This window comes from Gymnoscopelus microlampas (assembly GCF_963454915.1).
Source record: "Gymnoscopelus microlampas genome assembly, chromosome: 12".
Lineage (NCBI taxonomy): Eukaryota > Metazoa > Chordata > Actinopteri > Myctophiformes > Myctophidae > Gymnoscopelus > Gymnoscopelus microlampas.
The window spans coordinates 29,284,862-29,310,188 of record NC_139949.1 but is presented as its reverse complement, the minus strand read 5'-3'; the positions used below and the strand labels follow the sequence as shown (position 1 = coordinate 29,310,188).

The window sequence follows — 25,327 nt, the reverse complement described above, 5'->3', positions numbered from 1 at the left end:
ACCGTTGTATGCTATTTGTAAAAAATGACATGCGATACAAACAGCCGACCTTGGGCAAAGAAGAAAGAAAATGACTGTACAAGTTTTATTGATTTCACTTGTCAATCACAAGCTGTAAAATGAGGAATGCGTCAAATGATTGTGTGATCTGCTCTGATTGTCGCCTAGTGGTAGAGCCAGTTGTAGGTGTATTGATTGTGTTTTTGATACAAAAAGAATATAAGCAGTCACAATTAAGAAGAGTGGAAGAGTTTCACAAATAAATGTTTTTCACTTGTAAGGGTACAATGAAGGACAAAAGCTATCAAGAAAATGAAACACTTTTTTTGCTATATCTACAAAAAAAGAACACACAACTGAGCTAAATAAAATAAATCTGGCTCTGCATATGATGGCTAGAGTCACAGTCACCAAGGGTGACCTCATGAATGTGATGACGGTCCTTTGTTCTCTTAGAAAGATGTAGATGCCGAATGTTGCTGAAGACTGAAATCAAATCCTGTAGAATGGGGGATATGATGTGAATCTATATTATTTGAACTCTGATCAAGTTCTCGCGCGCGCGTGCGTGCGTGCGTGCGTGCGTGCGTGCGTGCGTGCGTGCGTGCGTGCGTGCGTGTGTGTGTGTGTGTGTGTGTGTGTGTGTGTGTGTGTGTGTGTGTGTGTGTGTGTGTGTGTGTGTGTGTGTGTGCGTGTGCGTGCGCGCGCGCATCAATCTATTAATGCTAATCCAGGTTCCCAGTGCAGATTGTATAGTCACAGCAGCATGGCCCATGGGTAAACCCTTCCATCACTCCTCCTACAGTATACACATAAACAGCAGGTAAGATAATCATCACACCATGGTTAGGGTCATCATTAAATGTCATCATTATTACCAACTATATCAATTCAAATACACTGAAGGACAATTAAGTTAAATGCCGATGTGAATAGTTAAATAAGATGGAAAGTGGAATGGCAATAGCCACTTACTTGGGATCCGTCCTTCTCTGTGATAATCATGTCTGAACTTTGTTCCTGTAAAGATCCGCAACGTTAGACTCCCATTTATCAACCCTGAGTACCCTCTACATCTCGCCATCATTACATTATTGTCATCCGATAGAATATATTAGGGATGAACTCATTGAGCACATTGAACTCTGTATTTATTTATATCAATGTCTAAACCATGTGGGATAGGAGGGTTTCTGTAAGAGTACAGGGCTGCCTGTGTTGGCTTGTAACTATGATGACTTAGTAGAGTTTGACATGATCTACTGTACATACTGAACATGGTGTTCTTTTCAAAGAACACCAGACAACATTTATCAGATGATATCAGTGTTGGTAGTGATGTATTGTAGATGTTGTGCAGACGCTGACTTAAGCTCTGTTGCATTCCTCTAAGAGGACTGGGACAACACCGTGACCTTCAAAGAGACGGCACATACAAGTTCTTCTCTGTAGCTGTACCACAGTCTTATCCTGACCCTTGGGTCCATCTTTTCACACTCAAGTGATTACAGCTGTACTTCAATGCCGTTCTGCTGCCATCTTGTGTTTAAACTGGATGTTTGTCTTATCTGAAAACTCAGGTACAACATACTGTACAGCTCACCTGTGTGGTTTGTGTGTCCGTGTATTTGAATTTCATCTTTTGGTAAAATTCTCTCTTTGGGAGCAAATTTAGCAGCACCAAGTCACAAACCACAGTTGCCTGTAAAGAAAATCATAAGCGATCACTTTTATGCTCCTTCATAGTGGAAACATTGGCTATATCATATAAAACTGTATCTCACATTGGTAATACAGTATATTCATGTTGAAACTCACCACGCCAAATATACCAACTCCAGAGCCTATAGCCGTCAGTGTTGGGATGATATCAAATTTCCTTGCCTATAAAGAGCAGCAAGATGTTAAAATGACCTTTAAATCATATATATTGTTTGCATTTGTGTGTTTACCATGTCTACATGCCTAAATGCATTGCTGATTAGAAATGTACTTTAACGTGTAGCTGGAGAGATGTGTCAAGTGTAATAAAGTGTCCGGCTGTGTGTACGTAATATATATATATTTTTTTTTTCTCTTTTCCAACATGGTGCTTACCAGTGACTGCACAATGATATCTATCCTGATGCCGAACACTTTCATTAGGGTTCTTTGCTCCACCTTGTCCTCCAAGAAATGCTTTGCAAACCTACCAATAGGAGAGATCATTGTCAAGCAACAGTCACACTATGGAGTATAAATGCGGTTTTACATTATCAAATAAATGAGGGACGGTGGGGAATTGCACATTTGTATTGGGAAATCAGCACAGAACTCCAACAAGGCTGTTCTGAAATTGTCAATAATGGAATAGAAATTGCTTTGAACGGCATTGGCTTGCACCCTAACAAATAATACACCAACCGATTGGTTTCAATCCAAAGATAGGTCCTCCTCTGAAATGCCACTTAAAAGATTCTATATAGCAGTGGCAGAGCCTGCAGAGTAAAATCTTGAGTGTTCATTTAACCATGGGAGGGTAAAAATGGACCCGGTTTATTACATTATGGTCAAAGATTGCTGAACAGCCCTACAGAGTGAGTGAGGAGGACCAAATCATCTTAAACTTTGAATTTAAAACATCACCAACTTAATGTTTTCTTAATTTGACAGAAGCCTCATTTAGGCTGAACAATTATAGAACGTTTTTGCCTGGTGTACATTAGACTGTTTTTTATTATAATCTGCTGATACAAATAATGAATGAAGTAGTGAATGGTGCCTGGCTGCACAGTTTAACAAATTAGAATTGAGACCACGAAACTGAGGCCAAAGGCAGTTTTATACCCATATAAGACAAGTGGCTGTTGGTCGTGCGACAAAGGTTTTAATAGGCTTAGCTTCATGGTCACTTAAAGGGATAGTTCACCCAAAACATTTTTTTTTCTATCGATTAGTCACCCCATGGACCCTTGAATTCATAAATTATATGTTATTTTTTTGTTTTGTTATTATACTTCATAAACCTTGTTATAAGTTGTTATGCATAATTGTAAACATTTATAACAAATGTTATAATGCCTTATAAGTGCATTATAATGCATTTTAAATGTGGTCAACGTATTATAGACCCAACCTTAGTATAAAGTCTTACCGTTCATGTAATATACAGTAACCATTCATCTCACATGTAAGTATTATAAACTCAGCAAACGACACGGTGCATACAATATTTTACCTGAAGTTGTAGCCAATTGATGCTCTGGCTTTGTCTGTCTCAGCAGGGTTTCCATAGAGACCATGGAAGGTGTACTTGGGTTTACATTTAGTGACATCCAGGTCCAGGTTACATGTCCAGTCAACCACAATGCCAATGGCCCCTCCCTGACGATACACAAACGGTAAGTACTGTCAGCTAGGGCTGCAACTATCTATTTCCTTAGCGGTTATTCTGTCGATTACTTTTTCGATTGATCGAATAATCGAGAACCCCTTTTTAAAAATGATCTGTTTATTATATAGGCCTATCAATAAACAAAAGAAAATGTATAATCGATTCAATCAGTTAGTCTCATTAACCACTTAAGCCAACAACCTTGTTGTACCAAAAAAAAAAAAGATTAACTGTTTCACCCCTACTGTCAGCTCCCACACATCACCATCCAAACAAAATTAAAATGTTCTAGGTGAAGATGTAATATTGATTTAAATCCAATGGAACAATGCTCATTCACTTGCATTTCATTCACACTCACTCACTCATTCATACATACTCATTCAACACATCCTATGCAGCACACTTACCACTCTGGCTATTGTGGTGAAATTAAAGCCAGAATACTTCACTATGTCTCCCAGTCTGAATATGGGACACAGTGGATCCTTCTTTGGTTCATAGAGGCATTTGCCAATGTACTTGGCATCAATATTCTCCACCAAGTTACTCCTGAAAAGATAATTTGTTGTGGTCGTTATCATTAATGATAAATGAGGACATAATGCTATATTGCATTAAACTATGCCGTTTGCGGAGAGAGAGTGTGTTGTTGTGATTTACAATATTGTGCTTGTATTGCCCATGATCAGTTATAAGCACCTCTCCTATTCCATACATCCTACCATAGGATTTTTCATGTATTGTGGTTTGTAGATCTGCTATTTTCGCTATTCGGCATATAGCCTATAGGGCTTAAGTAGTTAAATAGTTATCCAGCTACAGTATGCATTGCTGCCTTGATCATATATGGTCTTATCCAGAACAACTGTTTTATTTAGATTAGTGTGCTGTTTCACCACATATGTCTTGGAATTTTGTCCTGGACAACATTAACTGGGGAATATATAGATTGCGTGTCTGGCTCCAGTCATGTTCTGGTGTCCTAGTGTTATTTAATCCTTAAGTAGACTATAAGTCTACTTAAGTATAAAATATTTCAGTAGCACCTTCCTAATGAGGATTTCCTAAACTGTTGTGTATATATAAGGTGCTGTTGCAGCTACTGATGAATGCTTATAGTGTATATACAGTAATATGCCACGCATATTTGTACATATATTATATTTTTATTATCCTATTAGTATAAAACTACAGACTCTTTTTTTGCTCTTGTTTTTCTCCTCTTTCCTTTTTTCTTTGTTATTATTACCTATGCTGCTACATTGTGTGAAGGAAGCCGAACAAAAAATATGTTTTACTCTTATGTGTGTAGTGTACGCAAGATGTAACCATAAAGAACAACCTTGAACCTTGAACAAATATAATCTTGGTTCAGCATCTCTATCTACTCCCTGAATAGAGTGACTAGCCATAGTATATCAAGGAGACAAACCTCAGTAGTGCAGGAACAAACAAAAAAAAGACTTGGATTTTAGTTTAAAAGCCATTCTTCTAACATAACTAGTTACATAGCCATATACACTCATACCGGCGGTCTGGCATTTAATACACTGAATGCGACTCATTGCATACTTGACATTACTGCTGATTATTTACCAAAACATCTTGTCAATTGTTTGATTTTCCATTCGATTCTCAGTGTATGAAAATCAACTTTCAGAGATAAACTATTGAGATAGATAATCCCACACTCTTTATCAAAGTTAGGCTATTGTTGATGATGTCTGTATTTGTTAATGTGCTTGACATGTTTTGATGACTTAAACAAACTAAGCGCTGCAATTTAACATGATACAAAGAGTCTGTTACCTTGTAACTTTAAATGACGGGAAAGTGATCGAATTTTTGATGAACAGCGTGTAGTTTTCTGCAGACATCAAACGAGGAGGACTGGAGGGAATGGAATAACAGAGTAACAGCTCCATGAAAACACTCTACATATACATACTATATACTGTATATACATATACTGTGTATATAATCTATATGCAGCCTCATAATATTTTACATGAACAAAGCCATTACAAAATCCTGTACATACTCTGGTATGGTGTGGTCGTCTTCCACAGGACACCACGCTATCACCTCACAGGTCTGAGTTTCATTCACACAGACCCCGGTCATGTGCCCTTGGGGACACAGAGGAGAGACATGATTGAGTGGCAATCTTTAAAGACCCAGAGCACGAACAGAGAAACAGCATAACACGTGTGCCTAGCACCCGGAGAGGAAAGAGTAAGTTGTCTTTCACAGCAAAGCTCTATCAAACATTGTTCTACTTCTTTTGGTCTTATCTTCAATTAGCGTGCAGACACGGAAGGAAATTGGTTCAGCGAGCTGGAAGCAAATGCAGAAACAGCACTTCCATTTATCTCTGATTTCAAAGTATAATTTCCTCCATGTGATTAGCATTTCTGTTATCACCATCTCCCATTGTGTCGGAGGAGTGTGAACGTCATAGATGGAGATCCACTGGGGTTTTTTTTTTACTCAGCTGAATCTTTGTTTGACCTTTAACTGTTAACTGGGGTCTACGAGTGCGTGTATAGCTAAGGGGTGGTGCCTCTGTTTAGACGTCTATAGGGTTAGTGACTCTGACTGCTTCAACAAGGATGCAGGTGCCTCAAGGTAAACATGACTGTTGTGACAGACAGATCTAAAGCATCAGCCAATATAAGTCTGATTGAAGCAGATTTTTATTGTAGAGATGTGGAAATACTAGGGACAGTGAGGAGGCTGTACAGTACATAATGGCCGCTTCAAAGGGCTGCGATTATGGTCATAGTCCTATAAAAAATATTCTTAGTAATTTGTGTGTTTAAGCCTCTCTATACTTATTGCCACCTGCAAACACCTGTCAATATGCATACATGGGTGTCTACCTGCCTAGGCCAGGCTTGACTTCTGCCAACTTTGCAAGCCACGGGATAACTCTCAAATTGTGTGTGGTTACTAAGACCAAGGCTGTTGATCCTAATCTCTTTTTTTCCTCCTTGGAGCAGGAGCAGGGGAATGCATGAATAGCATAAATGTTTATCTTTGCATATTTGCATTTAGTCAGGGCTATGTGGGCTAGATGTGGGCTAGTGTGTCTTTGCTTCTGCTGTTCGTGTCAGCTATGGTTACCAAATAACCACAACCCTCTGTAAATATACTCCTCCAAAACACAACTTGGTCGTTCACTTCATTGACACAAGGGAGACGATGATAGACCTGTCATTGAAGTGTGTCCTGAGAAGGCCACACGTAATGAGAACGTGTGTCAATTTTATTTTCTCTCTGATTACAACAAAACCACCCCAAAAAACTAAACAGAATAATAATCAGTAGGTTATGATCAATTGATAGCAGAATCAGTAAAAGGTGGCAGAGGTTTCTCGTGGTATGAGAAGCGTGTGGTTAGGTAAGAGAAGTTTGTCTAAAGAGGACGGTGACGGTTAGTCAGTGAACGGTGCTGAGGACACACTGTCACGCCGTCAGGATTTACCATGTCCCGTACGTTTGTATTTCCCTTCATCACAGTCTGCGTCTGAACTGCAGCCATGCTTGTCCGGGAGCTGCAAGACACAAGGATGCGTGGTCAGTCTGTATATGTGTTTTGGTACTGTACTGTAAATGTGTGCATGCTTCTGAACCAGCGGATTGAGACATTGACATTATAAAAGAGATTTGCATCAAAGAATCCTCCTCATTCAAACAACCTAAAATGATTAGCATCAATACAGATTATAGAACGCAGACCGAATGCCCAGTTATGGAAACGGATTCAAGATGATGAATAGACCCCACTATGCATGTTGTTTTCCTTTATATGGAAATGATTTCCAAGTGAATATGCGCGTGAAAACAGCAAAGGAAAAAAAAAGAAGTGCATTAAGGAACATGGAGAATGTTCACATACTGTACCTCTGGACATTTTCCCATCTTCTGGCCTTCAGTTATAATGTAGTTTGTCATCACCACAAAAGAGGCATCTCCCTGAGATGTTTGGAATGAGAGCAGGAGAGGAGAATTAGGTCTTATACAATCACAATCACATGTCTTAAATATTATGAGAGTCTCCTTATAACAGTGGTTCTCAAAGTGGGATCCGGGGACCCCCATGGGTCCTTGAAGAGCTTCCAAGGGGTCCCCGGCAAAATTTAGCAGTCTAACCATAACCCTATACATCGGCCATTTGAAAATAGATAATCAACAAACTCACAACGCCTCACGGTGCGGCACATTGTGAGCTTGTAGATCTGCTATTTTCATTGAAGAAATGTCAAAAGAATTCAGATTTTTTTTTGAAACATTTTAACACAAATCTTGTACAGTATGGCGGTCCGTGGCACAAAATATTTTCCGCAGCCAAATACATTAATTTTGGGGAAGTTAGAGAACCACTACCATAGAACATTAGGATTCTGAAGGGTTCGTGTTGACTCATGTGTCTAATGTCGTAATCGGAATGTAAGGGGAAAAACAAAACAGTACTACAGCTCAAATGTGTGCAAGGACAAACTAGTAATTTGACCAGTTTATACTCTATCATTGGGATGCAATGACATCATCACTACATTCAACTGTATGAATTCCTCTTCAAAATAGTTTATCCTAATAAGGGATATAATTATGATGATTACCACCAGTCACAGTTCCAGTGGAATGATCTGTAGAATGGCTATTGTAGCATGGGAATAAATGGGAGGGACCTTGCTTTTAGGACTGCTTCATTTAGTACAAATTAGCTGGTATTTGTTCAGGCCACGTAAATAAAAACAAATGTTGAACAGGAAATATAAACAAACAAAAGGCAGGATGTGAAACTTTTCCCCGGTACTACAGAAGGTGGCAAACACAGGAAGAGTCCAATTCTGTTTTGTTACTGATGTAAATGTTTCATGTGGGTAGATGTATGTATGCATTGAAAACTCTTTGACCCGTAAGGGCCCTGCTGGTCATCTTGTCAAGATGTTGGGGTGTGAGGTCATGTCATTTAAGAGGTTAACGTTTGACCCAGGTGAGGGTCCTTTAAAAGGTATTTTTCTGATGCAAGTATAATAACATTTTGTAACGGTCACCATGGAAACAAGACACCAGCAGATTCCCCCTGGGTCATGTTGACCATAAGGGTCCTTATGACAGAGGCGTTGTTGCTGAAGAGCTTTTCTGCCTGTGACTCTGTCACAGTGAGTAACTCTATGACTTTGAACGCCTGTGTCCTTTCTGCACAAAGGAACAGCTGATGTTTGTACTATGGTATACAGTATTATGTCAACATTCATCTCACTCTCTCACACACACACACACACACACACACACACACACACACACACACACACACACACACACACACACACACAGACACATACATACACACACACACACACACACACACACACACACACACACACACACACACACACACACACACACACACACACACACACACACACACACACACACACACACACACACACACACACACACACACACACACACACACACACACACACACGTGACAGTGACACAATTAGATGGAAGTGTAGAGATGACACACTGGAGCTACCCCCTGCCCTCCCTATACTGTAACTGCTATAGGGAGCTATAGGGTTATTTCTTATTTATTTATTTATTATAGCTATAGAGTTATATTTTTTATCTCTGTTTATCTTTATTATTGTTGTTATGTTGTATTAACACTGTCTTGCAGCCTTTACCACACTTACCTTTTGAAGCTTATACGAGTAGTGACAAATAATCCTCCTTGATTCTTGAGATGCTGATGGTGTACAAGGGAAATTGTTCTGGCAAAAGCCTTATTCGCATGGGACTATTAAATGGGGACCTCTGGTAATTTGTAATAACTGTTGAGGTTGTCTGTTGTCTTAATCCTATATGTATCAGCCCAGTCTATAATTTGTAAAGTAAAGATTCCTGAGTAAATAACCTACCATATTTCGACAAACACAGAGGTCATCTCATCTGCTATGTGTGAATCTGCATCTCAGTTCCACCTTTCTTCTGCCTCTTTCCCGGTCAAGAATTATAGAGGCTATGTTGGAAATGATGGTGAAACTTCATCTCATCTCATACAGTATACACAGTAAAATCCTCAGTGTTCATTTTCCTTAACCATTTTGGTTACAATTGTACACTTTCAGAGTAGAGTATTTTACTGTGTTAGAACAATTCATAGAAAGAGCAAGCTGAAATCCATCAGAAGAGTGAAATCTCAGGGGATGAGACACTTTTGCATTTTTTTTAAATGCATGGCAGTAGGGAAATGTTCCATGCTTGATATAAAAGCCTTTATGAAACATTTCCAGGGGATAATGTCAGACAATTAGAGTAAAACACACTTTCCTTATTCCATGTGAAAGTGTCTAACACAGACATCAGGGAGAATGTCTAACTTAGATGAAGTCACCAGGTAATATTAGTCCTGTGTGAAAGTGTATGACCTTACAAACAAGTGACGTTTTTATATTGTTTGTCAGTGAGTGGTACGGTCTACCCGTCTGTACAACCAGTTCTGAATGACACAGGTGCACACACCCACACTTCAAAGAAAACACAGCAATCTTTGTGTCTTTTTTTATTTCTCTACTACAGTCAACATTTTAAGCAAACAAAGAAGAACTATGTTTGCCCACTTTGTTTGCTTAACTTTGTGCAGGATGCACGCAATAAGTTATGGGAAGGAAGTGTCTTCTTACCTCCAGCAATTTATAATTTGTGGAAACTTTACTGATTTCATGCGCTTCAACCAACACAATATTACGTAATCACTTTAAGGCTATCGTGACACACTTTAGGAAAATATCATAAAAAATGTATTTGGTGACTGACTTGAAGCTTGAGGCTCTAAAGCATTTTGACCTTGCTTGACGACCAAAGTTAAGACTTTGTGATGTTCATTCACTCTGACAGTCTTCTTCCTGTATTTTAAGGGGAAAGGCTCGCTCAACTCGAGGACGGTCTGGAGAAGTTTATGAATGTACTGGGTGCAGTTTCGGAATGCAGGCCTTCGTCAGTGTCTGACGAAGGCCTGCGTGCCGAAACGCGTCTGTTAGGTGGACTGCTGCTGCGGATCATAAACATTATTAAAAAAAGACACCTAAGACTTCTACAGAGCGCGGATTGTATTTCCTTTTATAAGTCTTCTTCCTGCACACATTCACATAGGCATGCACTTCTCCACATTTGGCCAAGTATGGGTCCTCCTCCAAGCAATCACCAACCTGTGCAGGGAAGACGTAGTCTGCCACATCCCAGACTCTCTCTCTCTCATGTCCTTTCTCGCTGGTGTAGCCCACACCTTTCATCTTAGTGAAGACAGAACTGATTGCCGTGTCAGTGGACTGGTAGCCTTTCTCATAGATGAACACCCACCTGTATGGGAACACAATGAGATGCAGAAACTGAATGTGCACATATAACAAATTTGGCTTGACACATAGGAAGCGTATACAACAGGTAAAAAAGACCGGGAAGTGTAATGCAGAGTTAAAACTCAAGTATACAGTATACTGTACTGTATGTAGCTACAGTACATGGGAGAAGCACTTGAAAGCATAGTCAAAATTACAGTGCCTTCTAGTAGCAGTGGATCCCAGCGGTTTATTCGTTATTAGCATTTGTTAATCAATGTTGAACCTATTTTATAGGTCATCGTACAATGCTGCCGCTCGTCGAAAATGGGATGAAGTGAAAAACAAAACTGGCATGAAATGTCATTAGAGGTTGGCTACCATATATAGAGACAATATTTGTGAAAAATGTGTGTGTGTGTTTAAACCAAATGCGGAAGACTTGAGCACCGAGCAGGTGCACTAGGGTTTCAGACGATAGAAATTAATAAATGCATGTCAACACCGGTAACACTGTATAGCCCACTTTAAATACTTTCATTGATATATTGTGTGCTGGGCGTCCTGCATTAATATTGTCAACCACTAGGTGACATGCCTGGCAATGATCCAGAAACAGAAACCAAACCTTTCCAAACTGACAAGGCTTTAGGTGCACGTCCAAAAATACAACGAGAAGATAAACAAGCCAGCAGCACTCCATAATGTTCTTTTCACTATTTTATTTTCCTCACCGAGGAAACCACAACAACGGACGTGTTTCAGCTCAAACAGCCTTCATCGGCGTTGTTCAAGACGCAAACTGGAAATAATGATAATATTAATCACATTGAGCACATCGTCACCACAGGTTGTTGTGAACTCATTGACTGCCAGAGTTAAAACATCATCTATAGCTGCCCTTGCCAGCGATTCCGAGCGTTTTCACTAAGCTGTTATCTAAGCTCCATCTCGAAAGTCATGGAAAAAATAGTCTATGAACAGGTCGACAAGTATCTTGCCGAGAAAAATCTAATCTACAAATTCCAATCTGGCTTCAGAACAAACCACTCCACTGACACATGCCTTCTCTATTTGAACGACTCTATCAAACAAGAGATTGAAAAGGGCAAATATTGCGGCATGGTCATGCTGGACCTCCAGAAGGCTTTTGACACCGTTAATCACCCGATTATGATCAATAAGCTCAGAGCAATAGGTTTTGATGACACGTCAGTGAACTGGATGAGATCCTACCTGGAAGGGAGGGAGCAAGTGGTGGAAGTAAACGGCACCCAGTCCCCCCCCCTCCCAGTGACTTGTGGTGTTCCCCAAGGAAGTATACTAGGACCCTTACTGTTCCTGATATATGTGAATGACATGTCGTCAGCCTGCGACTGCAACCTGTTCCTGTTCGCAGATGACTCGGCCCTGCTAGTCTCGGACAGGGACAGGCTGCAGGTTGAGAAAACTCTCAGCTCTGAACTCAACAAGATCTGCATCTGGCTCTCCGACAACAAGCTCTCATTACACCTGGGCAAAACGGAATGCATCCTCTTTGGGTCCACTCCTAACCTCAGAAAGGCAGAGAGCTTCACGATCAAAGCGGGTGATGATATCATCAAAAGAAAAAACGAAATTACCTACCTGGGCTCTATCTTGGAGGCTGACCTCTCTGGTGACAAAAATGCTGAAAAAACGATCAAAACGGTCCACAAAAAAACACGCTTTTTGCGGAGTATTGATCGTAAAGTCAGTAAGAAGACTCTGAAGACTCTTGCAGTGGCCCTCATACAAGGTCATTACGATTATGCATGTACTTCATGGTATCACAACACCACCAAGGCCTTAAAAACAAGGCTCCAAACATCCCAAAACAAACTAGTAAGGCTACTTCTTGGCCTCAACTACAAAATCCATCTAACCCCTGATCATTTTGATAAGATTGGATGGCTTAGGGTTGCGGACAGAGTACAGCAACTTGCTATGGGCCTGGTCTTCAAGATATATCACAACATTGGGATCCCCCTGTATTTGTCAAAATACTTCCAAAATGTTAATGATGTCCACAATCACAATACCAGAGGCAGCTCCACAAACCTTGTCCAACCCTTTTTTGGCTCAACAAAGGGAAGTAACTCGTTCTCATGCTATTCATCAAAAATGTGGAACGCCCTACCAAAAGGAGTAAAGGAGTGTAAAACCCTACTCTCTTTCAAAACAGCCCTAAAGATACACCTTCAGGAGGCTGCAATTGGAAAATGGCCCCTGTCTAAGTCCTAACCTAACCTACCCCCTACCCCCCCCCCTCTCTCATTCTCCTTTTGTACATATTTCTCACCCTTCATACCAGTAACCTGTAAACTGATTGTATGACATTCTATAGTAGTTGTGTATATCTGTCTGTCTCTTATATGTCATCATGATTTGTGTGCATGGGGAACTCATTTGAAACAAGCTCTGTGCTTTTATGAGTCTTCCAGTTTAGTAGACCTTGTATTGTGAATTTGTACTTCCATGTACTGTTGTTCTCATGTCTTACTAAATAAAGTACATCAATCAATCAATCAGCTTAGAATAGAATATTTTTCTTCACAACAATCCACCCGCCGATCGCTTTAACCAAGGCCAGCCAGTGAGGAGAAAGTGATGAGAAAGTGACGACTTGTTGCAGCGTCTGTTTATTGACGGGTTTGCCAACCTGTAAAAATGTAAATGGTGTAATATGACATGATGTGATGAGGCACCATCCTATGACGAAGTATAAATTAGGCTTTAGGCCTGTCAGCATCTCAGCAGCCAAACTCTCAAGGCAAGGGTAGATTAATTGGTAAGCTCAGCGTTTCTGTAACAGCACCCCTCAAGCAGCATGTTGCGAGTAATGACAGAGATTGTAGTTACAGTATGTGATCTCTGGTGGTGCACCTACTTGTTATTTACTATCACAGGCACAAATGACAAACTGCTGTCCAATTGCACAGATTATTAATATTTTTGTAAGTTACAGTGATTTGCAGTTACATCTCTAAATACGTGTGAAATGGGAACCATATCAGTTTTATAGTAATGTTTTTTTCTTGTCTTCATCCAATTTGTTTAAGTTGGACCATTTTGTGTGTAAAGTGTTGACAGACAGAAATCATGTTTTCTGTCTGTCATGTGTGCTTCTGTTTGTCTAGGAGATGAGCCTGAATCAGGTACTATAACTAGCAGGATAACAGCTGGTGGGCAGTTTGAATGCACGTTGGAAAGGTGGCATCTCTCTCTCTCTCTCTCTCTCTCTCTCTGTGATACTGTATGTTTAAAGTCCGGCCCGGGGGGCCAAGGGCAGATTTGATATGGCCTGTGGTTTCTTTACTAAAATTGTATTATCTATAGCCTGCCAGTATAGTTATGTGAAATTTATACAATATAATTTCTGTTTTGAAATAAACCGGTTAGATTTCTCAGTAGAATTTGTAAGGACTTCTTACTGCTTGTCCTCTAACTGCTGTGTTGTCTCATTCTCAAGATGAGAAAGAAAGGCAATTCTTATTTTATTTTTGTAGAGAACCTTTCACACCCGGGTCATTTAGCTACACTGCCATTTGAACAAAAGACAATATGTTAATATAATAGCAATGCTGTGCATGAGTGGCTTACATTTGGCTGCACTGCAAACAAAAGACTATTGATATTGTTGTTATGTAAGTATATGACAGGAGATGCAGTCGGCCCTAAGGTATTTTCAAATATGACCCCCCTTTTCTCTGTCGGTCTCTCTCTCACACTCACACACACACACACACGCGCACGCGCGCACGCACGCACGCACGCACGCACGCACACACACACACACACACACACACACACACACACACACACACACACACACACACACACACACACACACACACACACACACAGAAAGTGACCCTTCAAAAAATTGTACCTACCCTTAAAACAATCTACCTAGTAATGTCCCTTCAGGGGCTCCGTACACATACTGTACACACACACTGCTGTTTGGTATCAAGTACGTAAAGTAACAGCTTGTTGGCATAAAGCCTCCAAGACAGGATGTGTTCAACATATTAATTTCACCACCAAGTAGAAGCAGCTAACTGGTTACACTAATCAGATTGTGAAAGTTAGAGTTGGCAATCAAGGGGAAGGGCAAAAAAAACTGAGCTCATAACTATTATAAAGAAACCCATGAGTATGAAATGAATTAAGGATCCTACAACACTTCTGGTGCACCTGATTCGGATGCTATCAATGCATAGAATGGGAGATTATCACGTTCTATCAGACCATTGAATGGGCGAAGTAGGCGACCTACCGTCTACCCCGCGATTTATCAGACCATTCAGTGGGCGTAATCAGGAGCTACTGACCTACCGACGGAGATGACTTAAATACTTTAGTTTCGGTTTTGGTTTTGGTTGTTTCGGTTTCGGACCATGACGGAGGCGCGCAGTCTCAGGCGAGGTGGAGCCCCAAGCGAAGTAAGATCGCTATCTGGTTCTGCACACAGAGAGGGAGGATTTGTAATCTTCTTTAGGATTTGCTGCCCAGTACAAGAACAGAAAAGGAGGAAGCCTACGGCATTCTGAAGGCTGGTAAAAAAAAAGTTGTTGGAAGGTGCAAAATAGGAGAAAAGCATCAACAATACAAAATAAATTAATACAAGGCACTCTTCAAAAAGTTCAAAGAATATTTTATATTCTTGTTAGCCCAAACCATAGTGGCATTGTTCCACTATGAACTAGCCTTTTATATTAAAGCTTTTAAACTTTTTGAAGAGTGCCTTGGATTTGTTTCTTTTATATTTGCTACCTAGTAGTTAGTATATTCTGAGTGAGTATGATCAACAATGTCTAAATAATGCTTTGTTTTGTTTGCGTTTACTACAAATAAATGACATGATGAATTGGTATTCAGTTTGATAACCTTTTTTTGTATTAAATTAGGTTTGTTCATCTACACCATAATCTGGTGTATGATTACTGGATCTTGATACAGTTGGAACTGGAAGCCAACATAATTGCAAGAAGAGCCCATTTGGATCCATTTATATGCTCTCAGGGTTACAAATGGATAAATTAACACTGATTGTCAAGTGTAGCCTGTCACGGTTTGAGTCAGGGCAGGATTGTAGGACCCAAGTGCAGAGAGAGACAGAGGCCAACAGGTCGGTTTAACGGGTTTATTAACTAAAGACAGGAACACAAACAAGGAACTGAACTCAAGATCTAGCTACACGCAACAAGAGACAATGAACAAGGTGCAAACACAGGGTTTAAATAGACAGGGAAATAATAAGACACAGGTGAACTGAACAGACAATCAACACTGGGATAGGCTGAGGGACTAAGAGGACACAGGAGGAGAACATGACTAATCAACAGGGAGGTGAGACAAGACAGGTAACAGTAACTAGGCAGAACAGGAAACAAGACTACAAAATAAGGTACAGAACAAACGCAGGGCAACAACAACAGAATAACCAGACTAGGTACAGAACAGAACAAAGGCCTAATAAGTCCAAGACCTTATAAGGGCAGGAAGGTCTAAAAAATAAAGTCAGAGTCCGCGGCCCGAGGAGCGGACCGTGACAGGCCTAAAGAACAGGCCTAAAGTGTCCACGACCATATAAGGGCAATGAGTCCATGGCCCGCGGAGTGGGCCGTGACAGTAGCCTATTGGTTGGTTGTATAGCTTAGACCGTTGTAAACCTAGCCCAGTCCACACCCATGTTTTGCATGTTGCACGAGTTGCAACTTGCAACCAGTTGCAGCGGTCTGAATTGACCCGTTGCTGGTCGGTGCATTTTGGGAATTCTTGCAAGTGATTCCAACTTGTAAAGGCAGCTACATGCTCCAAATTAATCCATCCACCCTCCGAACTCAGTTATCCACCTAAAGTTCCTTATTGATAAGACACCATCATACTCCTTTGATGTTCGGGTAGGGTTGACCCCGCGCCTCCCTCTGGTCCCGAACACGCCAATGGAGGGGTGGGTGGTGGTGAGCAATACGTGTGCTGAGGTGACCACCTCACCACTTATCACCGCTGCTCAGTGAAGTCATTTTGTAGTAATCCACCCTACCAGTTTGGTGGGTGGGTGGATTAATTTGGACCATGTAGCTGCCTTAAGTGATTGCAATTGCTGAGCAGTTGCAACTTGTTGCGATGCGAATCATTGTTGTGGACTGGACATAACAGATTCTCAAGTGACAAAACCGTTGCAGAACGTTGCAGTGACCGTCACAGCAGTCTGAATTATCCCGTTGCAGGTGGGCTTATGCCGGCTCATTGTGTCGCAAGTGATTAACCTGTTAACAATCCTGTATAATTTGCAAAAAATGCCTATACACAGCATACCCAAAGTAAATTGATTGTTGTTCTTGAACCATTTGTAAATGAATTCATGGGCATGGTCTCATTTTGAAGGTAACACTTTGATGTTTGTCCCCAGCAAAAATAATCAACTATATGTGCAACTGACATTGAGTTATACAAGTTTGAAATGACTGGAATAGAAGGTTTAAGATTTTCGCCTAAATATTTTTTATAAATAGATTCCTTTATAACACTGCTATTATCATATATGAGCTGGAAAACACAATGTGGCCACAGTATGAAGCCTTACCTAGCCCATGGCCATGACCATAAAACATTTCATTCTGTGAAAAAAAAGGAAAAGAAATTAATATTTAATTATATGATATACTATATGTAATTTAAAAAATGTGATATTGGTCGAGTAGAATTCAACTTTCAACAAGTCGCTGCAGCTTTGTGAATGTTTTTTTTTTGTTTGTGTATGTCGGACTTCGGCTTTGATTGTAGCGTCATCTTGGAATAGTTTGCATCATTTTAACGACAGGACTGTACCTATTAAAAAATGCAAAAACGGCCGCAGGCCCGCCAGCGGGCCAACGGATTGTTAGCAGGTTAAACTTGTCCAATCGCAAACAAAAAAGTTGCAACATATGCAGGGCTGCCAACACCCCTGGATCCTGCAGGAGTCTCCTGGATTGTCTCCAGGAGAAACTCCCAAAATTCACCAGAACACAGGAAATTACATCTACTAAGCGAATCTCCTGGATTCTGACAGTCCAATGTTGTCAGCCCTTGACGTGCTATGGAAATGTAAAACTATCTCTGCTCTTCGTCTTGATGTGTCTGCGCGCCACCATCTGTCACTGTCCAGTTTAGGGACAGCTCTGTCTGTTTATCACTTATTGCTGTGGAAACGGCAATTCACCATATTCACACGGCGGCCATTTTCTTTTTCTTTTTTTAAGATATTTTTGGGGGCTTTTTCTGCCTTTATTGATAGGGTAGCAGGCTGACAGGAAATGGGGAGAGAGATGGGGGGATGACATACAGCAAAGGTCGCCGGGATCGGGAGTCGAACCCACGACACGCTGTCAAGCTGGATTACCAGAATATATGGTTTGCGCCTGGACCGCTAGACCAGTGGACGTCCCGACGGCGGCAATTTTCTATTAACTTAATGAAATGATGGTACCCCGGGTGGCATTTCATCCCAACCCGCAAATATGACGTGAGAGAAAAATGGCAGCTGTGTGTGAATATAGTCAATTAGTTGCAGGTTGGTGCCTGGATGTGGACTGTCCAGTTGCAAACCACCATTTTTGAATTCTGCTACAAGTGGTTGAAAGTTTCAAGTCGTTTCAAATCATTGCAACGACTTGAAACTTGCAACCAGTGGCAACAGAATCCCAAAACTGTACCGACCTGCAACGGGTGGTGCAACTGGTTGCAAGTTGCAACTTGTTGCGTTGCAAATCATTGTGGACTGAGCTTTATAGTCCAAACTTTGTTTGATTATGAAATAGAGATAAAGACATCACATTTACATTTACTCTCTTCTGTCTTATTCCAAAGGATGTTCTAGAAATGTATTTAGCCATAGGTTTTAGGCAAATTTTTAGGAATATTTGACCTCAACAGCTTAATCCTTAATCCTAATTGCTGGTTGTCTGGTTTTGGAAACGATAACTATGAATTAAATTAGTTTGTTGACCAAATCAGACACAAAGTACTACTGTACTACTGTTACTGCTACATTAATCTACTACTACTACTAATAATAATACTACTGTACATTGGAAAAAAAGATGTCAGGCAAGATTAACATGAGTAAGATTCTTTCACTTTGAATCTGCTCGCTGCATGTTTGCTGTCTGCTCCTGTGCTCTGACAGGAAGGCTGTCAGAGCCTGCTGGCTGCTTCTGAAGAGCAGAACCATAGACGGTCTCTTCTAATCATCATCCCTCCCCAAAGCCCATCAATGTCTGGTATAGCTGGTGATGAGTAGATGATGGGAAATGGAAGGAAGGGAGGAAAGGGAGGGAAATTGGAAGAACAGTGGAGTGGGCTTTTTTATGACTGCCAAATTCTGTTAAGGGATCCCTGATATTGAAAAACATATAAATCCTTTACCACTGAACTGTTTGTACTTGCTTGCATTTGCTCAAGCTAAACCCACATTACGATGTCAGCTAACCTAAGGCTATCGAGGCTAGAGAGTTAACCACTTGACTTGTGTCCTATAGCCTATACTTCCTTGTATGATGAATAGCGAATATAGCCAATCTACAAGCTCACAATATGTCGCATTCTGAGGAGTTTTGAGCTTGTAGATATTCTTTCTCTTTTTTTCGTGCCTATAATGATGATGCCCTAAATTGGGACACCAGACTGAAAGTGGTTATTAATGAAGGATGATGCTATGTGTTCTTTGATAACTATAATTTAATAACTACTTAATAACTAATAACCACAAGTCATCCTTGTTGAACTTCCTTGTCTTTAAGAAGACCATTCTGACCATAAACCATGCGCAAACAAGCTGGATAATAGAAGAAAAACTAAACGAGGGCCATGTAAATCCAGATTAGTGTAAATCAATAGAATCGTCTGGCTGTTACAATTTAAAAAAAAAAAGAATTACATTCTGGTGGCCTCTCCAACATATGGTTATAATACCTTAAATGTTTGTTGTATTTGATTGTTATCTGTGATAGCATGTGTCTAAACTTATTCATCACATACAATCCTCTTCTGCCTACAGGTGCAACCTCAGATTACACACATGCACGCACAGCACACATGTACAACAATGAATCATCTTCCAGAGAACATGTATTTCAATATTTAGAGGCTGACATGAGTTGGTTTGTAGGAATGCTGTAATCTTGCCTTGACTTGAATTTAGGAGTAAGAAGAATGCATGCTTTAGGCAATATTAATTATGTCTCCTTTGTGCTCCTGGCCGGTTTGCAGCACAGACAATGCTTGCGGCATTATTTTTGCACTATTTCTTAAATGGAGTTAAGTCTATTTTCCACAGCAACAGAATCAGGTCAACACCCCGCAAAGCGCTCCTATTCGTGAAAAACTGTAAACTTTTCCCCCAATGCATACATTATATATATGTTTTACCCCTCAGAAACAAAAACATGTTCAAGGAAATGTCATGTTATTTAAATAAGTATTAAGTAATTGAATCATTTACATAGCAATTTATAGGATTTACTTAATCTAGTATTGAGAAAATGTAAATTTGTAAATATGGTTCATATTAGTTATAGTATATTTACTACAATGCACCAACCTCGCTGAGTATAATTCCTTGTATGTGCAAAAATACCTGGCAAAACAAAGAATTAAGATTCTGACCCTGATTCTGCCTCCAGCATGCTGAAACTCGCACAGACTCTGCAGCCACACCAGCCAATGTATCTCTGTGGCTCTCCCTGTTGTCCCCCCAAACAACACAGTAAACAAGCAAGGGAGATCTTACCCGATGATGTAAGCCAGGACCCCCAGCTGTATCAGTCGGCATACCACTCCCACTCTCCTGTTCCTCACCAGCACCTGACGTGGGGTCTCGTACTCAAAGAAGAAGTCCGACAGAGCGTTGGTGATTTGACTCTTCATCTTGTGTCGGCTGACCCAGAGAGAGGAGGGTCTCTCCCCTCCACTTGTGTAGATACAACCACCTGTATATACACGTACCTCCTCTCTCCCACTCTTTGGATATGTGCTGCTGTTCCTTGACTTCCCACTAATGCCAGAGGTCCACTGCCTCCACCCATAAGTAACAGCTGACAGACTTCAGCAGTTAGTCTTGAAGTGTTGGGCTCCTTCCCTCCCTCCCTTACTTTCACTTCCTCTCTCTCCCTCCCCTCTCTCTCTCTCTCTCTCTCTCTCTCTCTCTCTCTCTCTCTCTTTCTCTCACACATGCACCAGTCCCCTCTCTGTCACTCCTGCACATCCTCTTATTCAATTGTGTTTTCTGACCCTGTACTATTATCATATCTTTCCCACCTACTCCCTCTATCCTTATCTCTTCCTTGAATATTCAATCATGAAGATTTTTGTTTTTAATTTTGCAGCAAATAGTGACACCAATTCTCAGTGACTGTCACACAAATTACGAACCTCATGCAATAAGACTTCCCCTTGACACACTCTTCCTGTGTGGTATGCAGAGATAGAGACCACATAAGCTTAACAAAAATATCCAAATATGTCACAGTTGGGTTTTAATTTTTTCTTTTTCTTTTTTTTGCCTATACTCTACTGTCACCCAATGCAGACATTAAGCCTCCTTATGTCTTATCATTATTTTGTGAGTGTGTGTGGGGTTGTGTTGGGGGGTGGGGGCACAGAGCAACAGAATGATGTTTCTCTCATTTCTATTAACATACTTTCTCTTGTAGTGCTGTGCCGTGCGCTTTGATATTTCTGCCACTGGCCTTGCCTAAAAACAACTAACATATTTACTTTAAAAAATATATAATCCCATTAACAATGTGTTTAAACACATACTGTCCCTCAGACTTAAACTAACACTCCAGGGTTTTACTGAGTGAAGATTTACTTCTATAAAGTTTCCAATCAGAAAAACACAGACACATAATAAATAGTTTAAATAAATAAAAAACTGTACTTTCTGGAGGGAATAAGTGTAGCCTGGTTCCAGACTAATCTTCAAAAGATGCAAAAAAGAATTGCCCTTGGAAGATTAGGTCTGGCCCCTCTCAATAGAGATCTGTTTTCTCTCCCTCCGAAGTTGTGAGGGACCAATCAGGGCCCAGTATGCTAATATGGGGCGGGTTTATCACAGAGGCATTTTTTTAATTTGCCCCTCGGCAATGCAGGTTCCACACAGAGATTCCAGACTAATATCTACGCAGTGATATTAGTCTGGCCATGCCATAAGTGGAGTTTCTCAATTTGCTGTCAAATCTTTAAGCCAAATATAAATTAATAAAAATCAATTTCCAAGACATGCAATTACTTCACAACAGTGGAATTCACCATGTGGCACTGACAGTCTCTGGAAACTGGTGTCATTGTGTCATTGTAGTGTCAAGCATTTTTAGCATTAGCATTACCCATCAAAGGGTTTGTTAGTGTAGAATGACTACAGGGAGGGATTCACCTTCATCTCATCAGAGATGAGATGAAGGTGAGAATGATGAGATGTAGTGTAATGTGACAACTATGACAGCACCCTTAAATGGTAACACAAAATGGGATGAAAGAAAAACCATGCAACTCTATTGTTAATAGCAAACGTGAGATATAAGATTCTGCACTGATAATGAAGAGCCAACTTAAATAGCATGAAGTTAGGTACATGTATCTTTTAGGTTAAACAATGTACTACTAGCAGGGTTTGAGGTATGCTTACCATGTAAGCTGAAGTTATAGCATCTAGGGTTTGTGTTGATGCTTTTCTGTGTAGTCAGTGTAAATATCCATATACGGTAGGCAGAGAGAGGGACGATAAGCTCAACTAGCATTGTGATGCATTAAGTGGTTTACATTATGTATGGCTCACTGTACCATGGGAACATGTGTTATGAAATAAGGAAACTTTAAGGACCACTTCGCCGATTTTCAACTTATCTTCATATAATTGGTCCTCACTAATGCTTGTTAAAAGATGGCACTGTGTAGTAGGCAAGTTTGGTTATTTCAAACAAGATTTCAAACTTTATTTTTAATTTGTATTAATGCAAGAACTACTGTATGGCTTCTATTTCAACATGTTAACTTTCCATGAAGATTAAGGTTGTGGTTTCTATTAGCTTGGAAACCCCATCGATGATGTCATTGGTAGGCAGGTTTCTGAACTGTCCATAGCCCACCAATGACACACGGTCACACAGAGTGAGTAGATAGAAATTGTGCCTCTTATAATGAGCATTAGTGAGGACCAATTATATGAAGACATTGCAATCGAGTCTGTCAGTCCTTCGGTTTATATACAATAAGAGAGTATTTTTTACATATTGAGGACGTATACCATGGCTGCTTTCTTTCAGTGTAAGAGGTGGGACATGATGCAGCTGTATTAGAAGGGATGCAGGATGCAGGTGATTGATCTTGACTGATGGTGAGGTTGGAATACATAATGTTTCAATGTTTTCACAGTGTCAGCCCTAACAGTATATGTTCACCAACCATGACTCCATTTATTGTTGCCCTCCTGTTAGTGTAAGAACCCTGTGTACAGTATGTGTGAGGCTTGCATTGCACATGGCACCTGCAGGAGCTCCTGGGTATTGTTATTAAACATATTGATTCATCCCCCTCTTCCCTTCATGGGAATTACGTCCAGTCACTGTTGTAGGTGAGTGTATGACAAAATTAGTGATGTAGGGGTGGTCCAAGGATGCAATCATTGACTGTCAAGTAGATTTAGAGGCCCTGATTCAATTTGGTTCCTGCATATCGGTGAATAACTCCTCTTAAAGGCCATAACAGATTCAAGAAAATGATATTTGTTTCTATGGTATGATGACATTTCAGCAGTGCTGATCAAATCTAGAGCTTATAAGTCATCTGTTGGACTGCCATTTGATGTTAGGGAGATATTGTACTGACAATACAGAAGTGAATTTTATAAGCAGCCATTTGTGGATATTTTCTTAAGATAAGTTCCCTTTATTAAAATGCACTCAGCAGTAGTGGACAAAGTACTCACCCCCAGTACTTGAGTCAAAGTATAGATATTCCTGGTCAAATATTGCTCAACTACAAGTGAAAGTTGCTCTGTCAAATCTATGTAGGCCTAGGCCTACGCAAGTTAAAGTGCTAGAGTAATTGCTTCCAACAAAAGTGATCAAAAGTACATGCTTTAATGTAGTGAAAGTAACAGCTTGTAGATCTGCTAATATCACTATAATTTGAATTAGGGTGGTTAATTCATAATGTACTTTTTCCCTCATTAGAAGTGTAGTGGAGTCAAAAGTACGATATTTGTCTTTGAAATAGTGGAGTGAAAGTATCCAAAAATACAAATACTCAAGTAAAGTACAGATACTAAAAAGATTTACTTAAGTACAGTACTCAAGCAAATGTACTTAGTTACTGTCCACCACTGGTAATTAGTCTATTATAAGTCAGAGAATTATATACAATTGAATAGCCTGAGATGTTTAGGCTATTGAAGATGCATTAACTGTAATTCACAATTTGGCAACATTTAGAGTTAAACAGCCAGTACACACATAGGCTTATACTTGGCCAGTGGCTGGTTGGCCATATTTGGAGCATAGAGATTTTGGAGCCAAGGCGTGACTTACAAGATTTATCACTTATTTATTTTCTGTCTTCAGGAAGCTGGGACTCCTAGATTTCTGGTTTCTCATTTCTCAGTAATACTGAGACAGTATGCAAACTGGAATTTATAGAATTTTAGATGAATTAGCAAGACAGAATATCAATACCCAAACTAAATAGATCATTATAATAATTCCCATTCAGCAGGAGCAAATTGCATAATTAGCCAATAAAATGTATTGTTTATTCAAATATATTTCGTTTTGAAACTGTGTAAATAAATACGGTAACACATATAATAATAACACATGCTGACAGGTTTGTCATGTAGTACGGCAGCAAAGGGCCGTATGAAAAATGGTATATATATATATATACATACGTATATATATTTTGTTATATATATATGTATAAATACATTCGTAAAACCACCTGCTGACTTTTTTAAATCAGGGGATATATGTTTCCATAACTCTGTACAACAAAAATACACTAATGGGATTTTCTTGGACTCAGAAATTTAGTTTTCTATTAACTTTTATTATTGAAATGTAATCCATAGGCCTAGTGTATGAAATTGTTGCAAGAACAGTTTATGTTGAGAAATTTGCATAATTATAGATTTAAAAAATGTTCTCTCCTATGAACTAGCACTCATCTCAACAGCTCTTTTTGATGACTCAGGGGAAATGAGGATATGCAAGTCCAAAGTAAATTTGAAGACCAAAACAAGGGTTGAGGTGTCTTTGAGGAATGCTGACTAGATGGACTGTAGGCCTACTATTCTGGATGGCTGTGCAATCCTATGGGTTGTCCCATGGCCAGCATCAAGTGAAACGAACCAAACTTGTCAGTGACTATGTGGAGTCCTTCAAGCAGTACCTGCAACAAAAATTGAGAATCTGAGATGTTTGTCTTGTGTTTGATCGTTACATTGAGTTTAGCACCAAGTGTTCTGCTCACAAGGCTAGAGGCGCTGGTGGCTGCAGGGTGTTCCAACTGTCCTCCAACTCTCCACTCC

At 40.0% G+C, this 25,327-nt stretch overlaps 1 protein-coding gene across 3 annotated transcripts; it reads right to left on the bottom strand.

Annotated features, from left to right (window-relative positions):
- Positions 1-73: 73 nt before the first annotated feature.
- On the bottom strand, positions 74-20,854 carry p2rx1 (purinergic receptor P2X, ligand-gated ion channel, 1). 3 transcript variants are annotated; one of them, XM_084075272.1, is made up of 13 exons: positions 20,531-20,854; positions 10,603-10,753; positions 7,283-7,354; positions 6,876-6,933; positions 5,418-5,505; positions 5,186-5,266; positions 3,784-3,925; positions 3,218-3,363; positions 2,098-2,188; positions 1,819-1,884; positions 1,604-1,702; positions 976-1,020; positions 74-799 (listed from the first exon to the last, which is right to left on the bottom strand). In XM_084075272.1, exons 1-13 carry the CDS (start codon positions 20,665-20,667, stop codon positions 791-793), a joined length of 1,185 nt encoding a protein of 394 aa, XP_083931398.1. In that variant the 5' UTR covers positions 20,668-20,854; the 3' UTR covers positions 74-790. The 3 variants fall into 3 exon arrangements, with proteins under 3 accessions (XP_083931398.1, XP_083931396.1, XP_083931397.1); XM_084075270.1 differs by having other exon boundaries at positions 6,864-6,933; positions 20,531-20,853; XM_084075271.1 differs by having other exon boundaries at positions 976-1,022; positions 1,612-1,702; positions 6,864-6,933; positions 20,531-20,852.
- Positions 20,855-25,327: the final 4,473 nt, after the last annotated feature.

Coding starts and splice junctions, on each gene's coding strand:
- p2rx1 (XM_084075270.1), bottom strand. CDS start 20,667: ATGAAGAGTCAAATCACCAACGCTCTGTCGGACTTCTTCTTTGAGTAC. Junction 7,355..10,602: donor ACTACGTCTTCCCTGCACAG/GTTGGTGATTGC, acceptor CAAACATCTCAG/GGAGATGCCTCTTTTGTGGT. Junction 1,885..2,097: donor ATATCATTGTGCAGTCACTG/GTAAGCACCATG, acceptor TGCTCTTTATAG/GCAAGGAAATTTGATATCAT.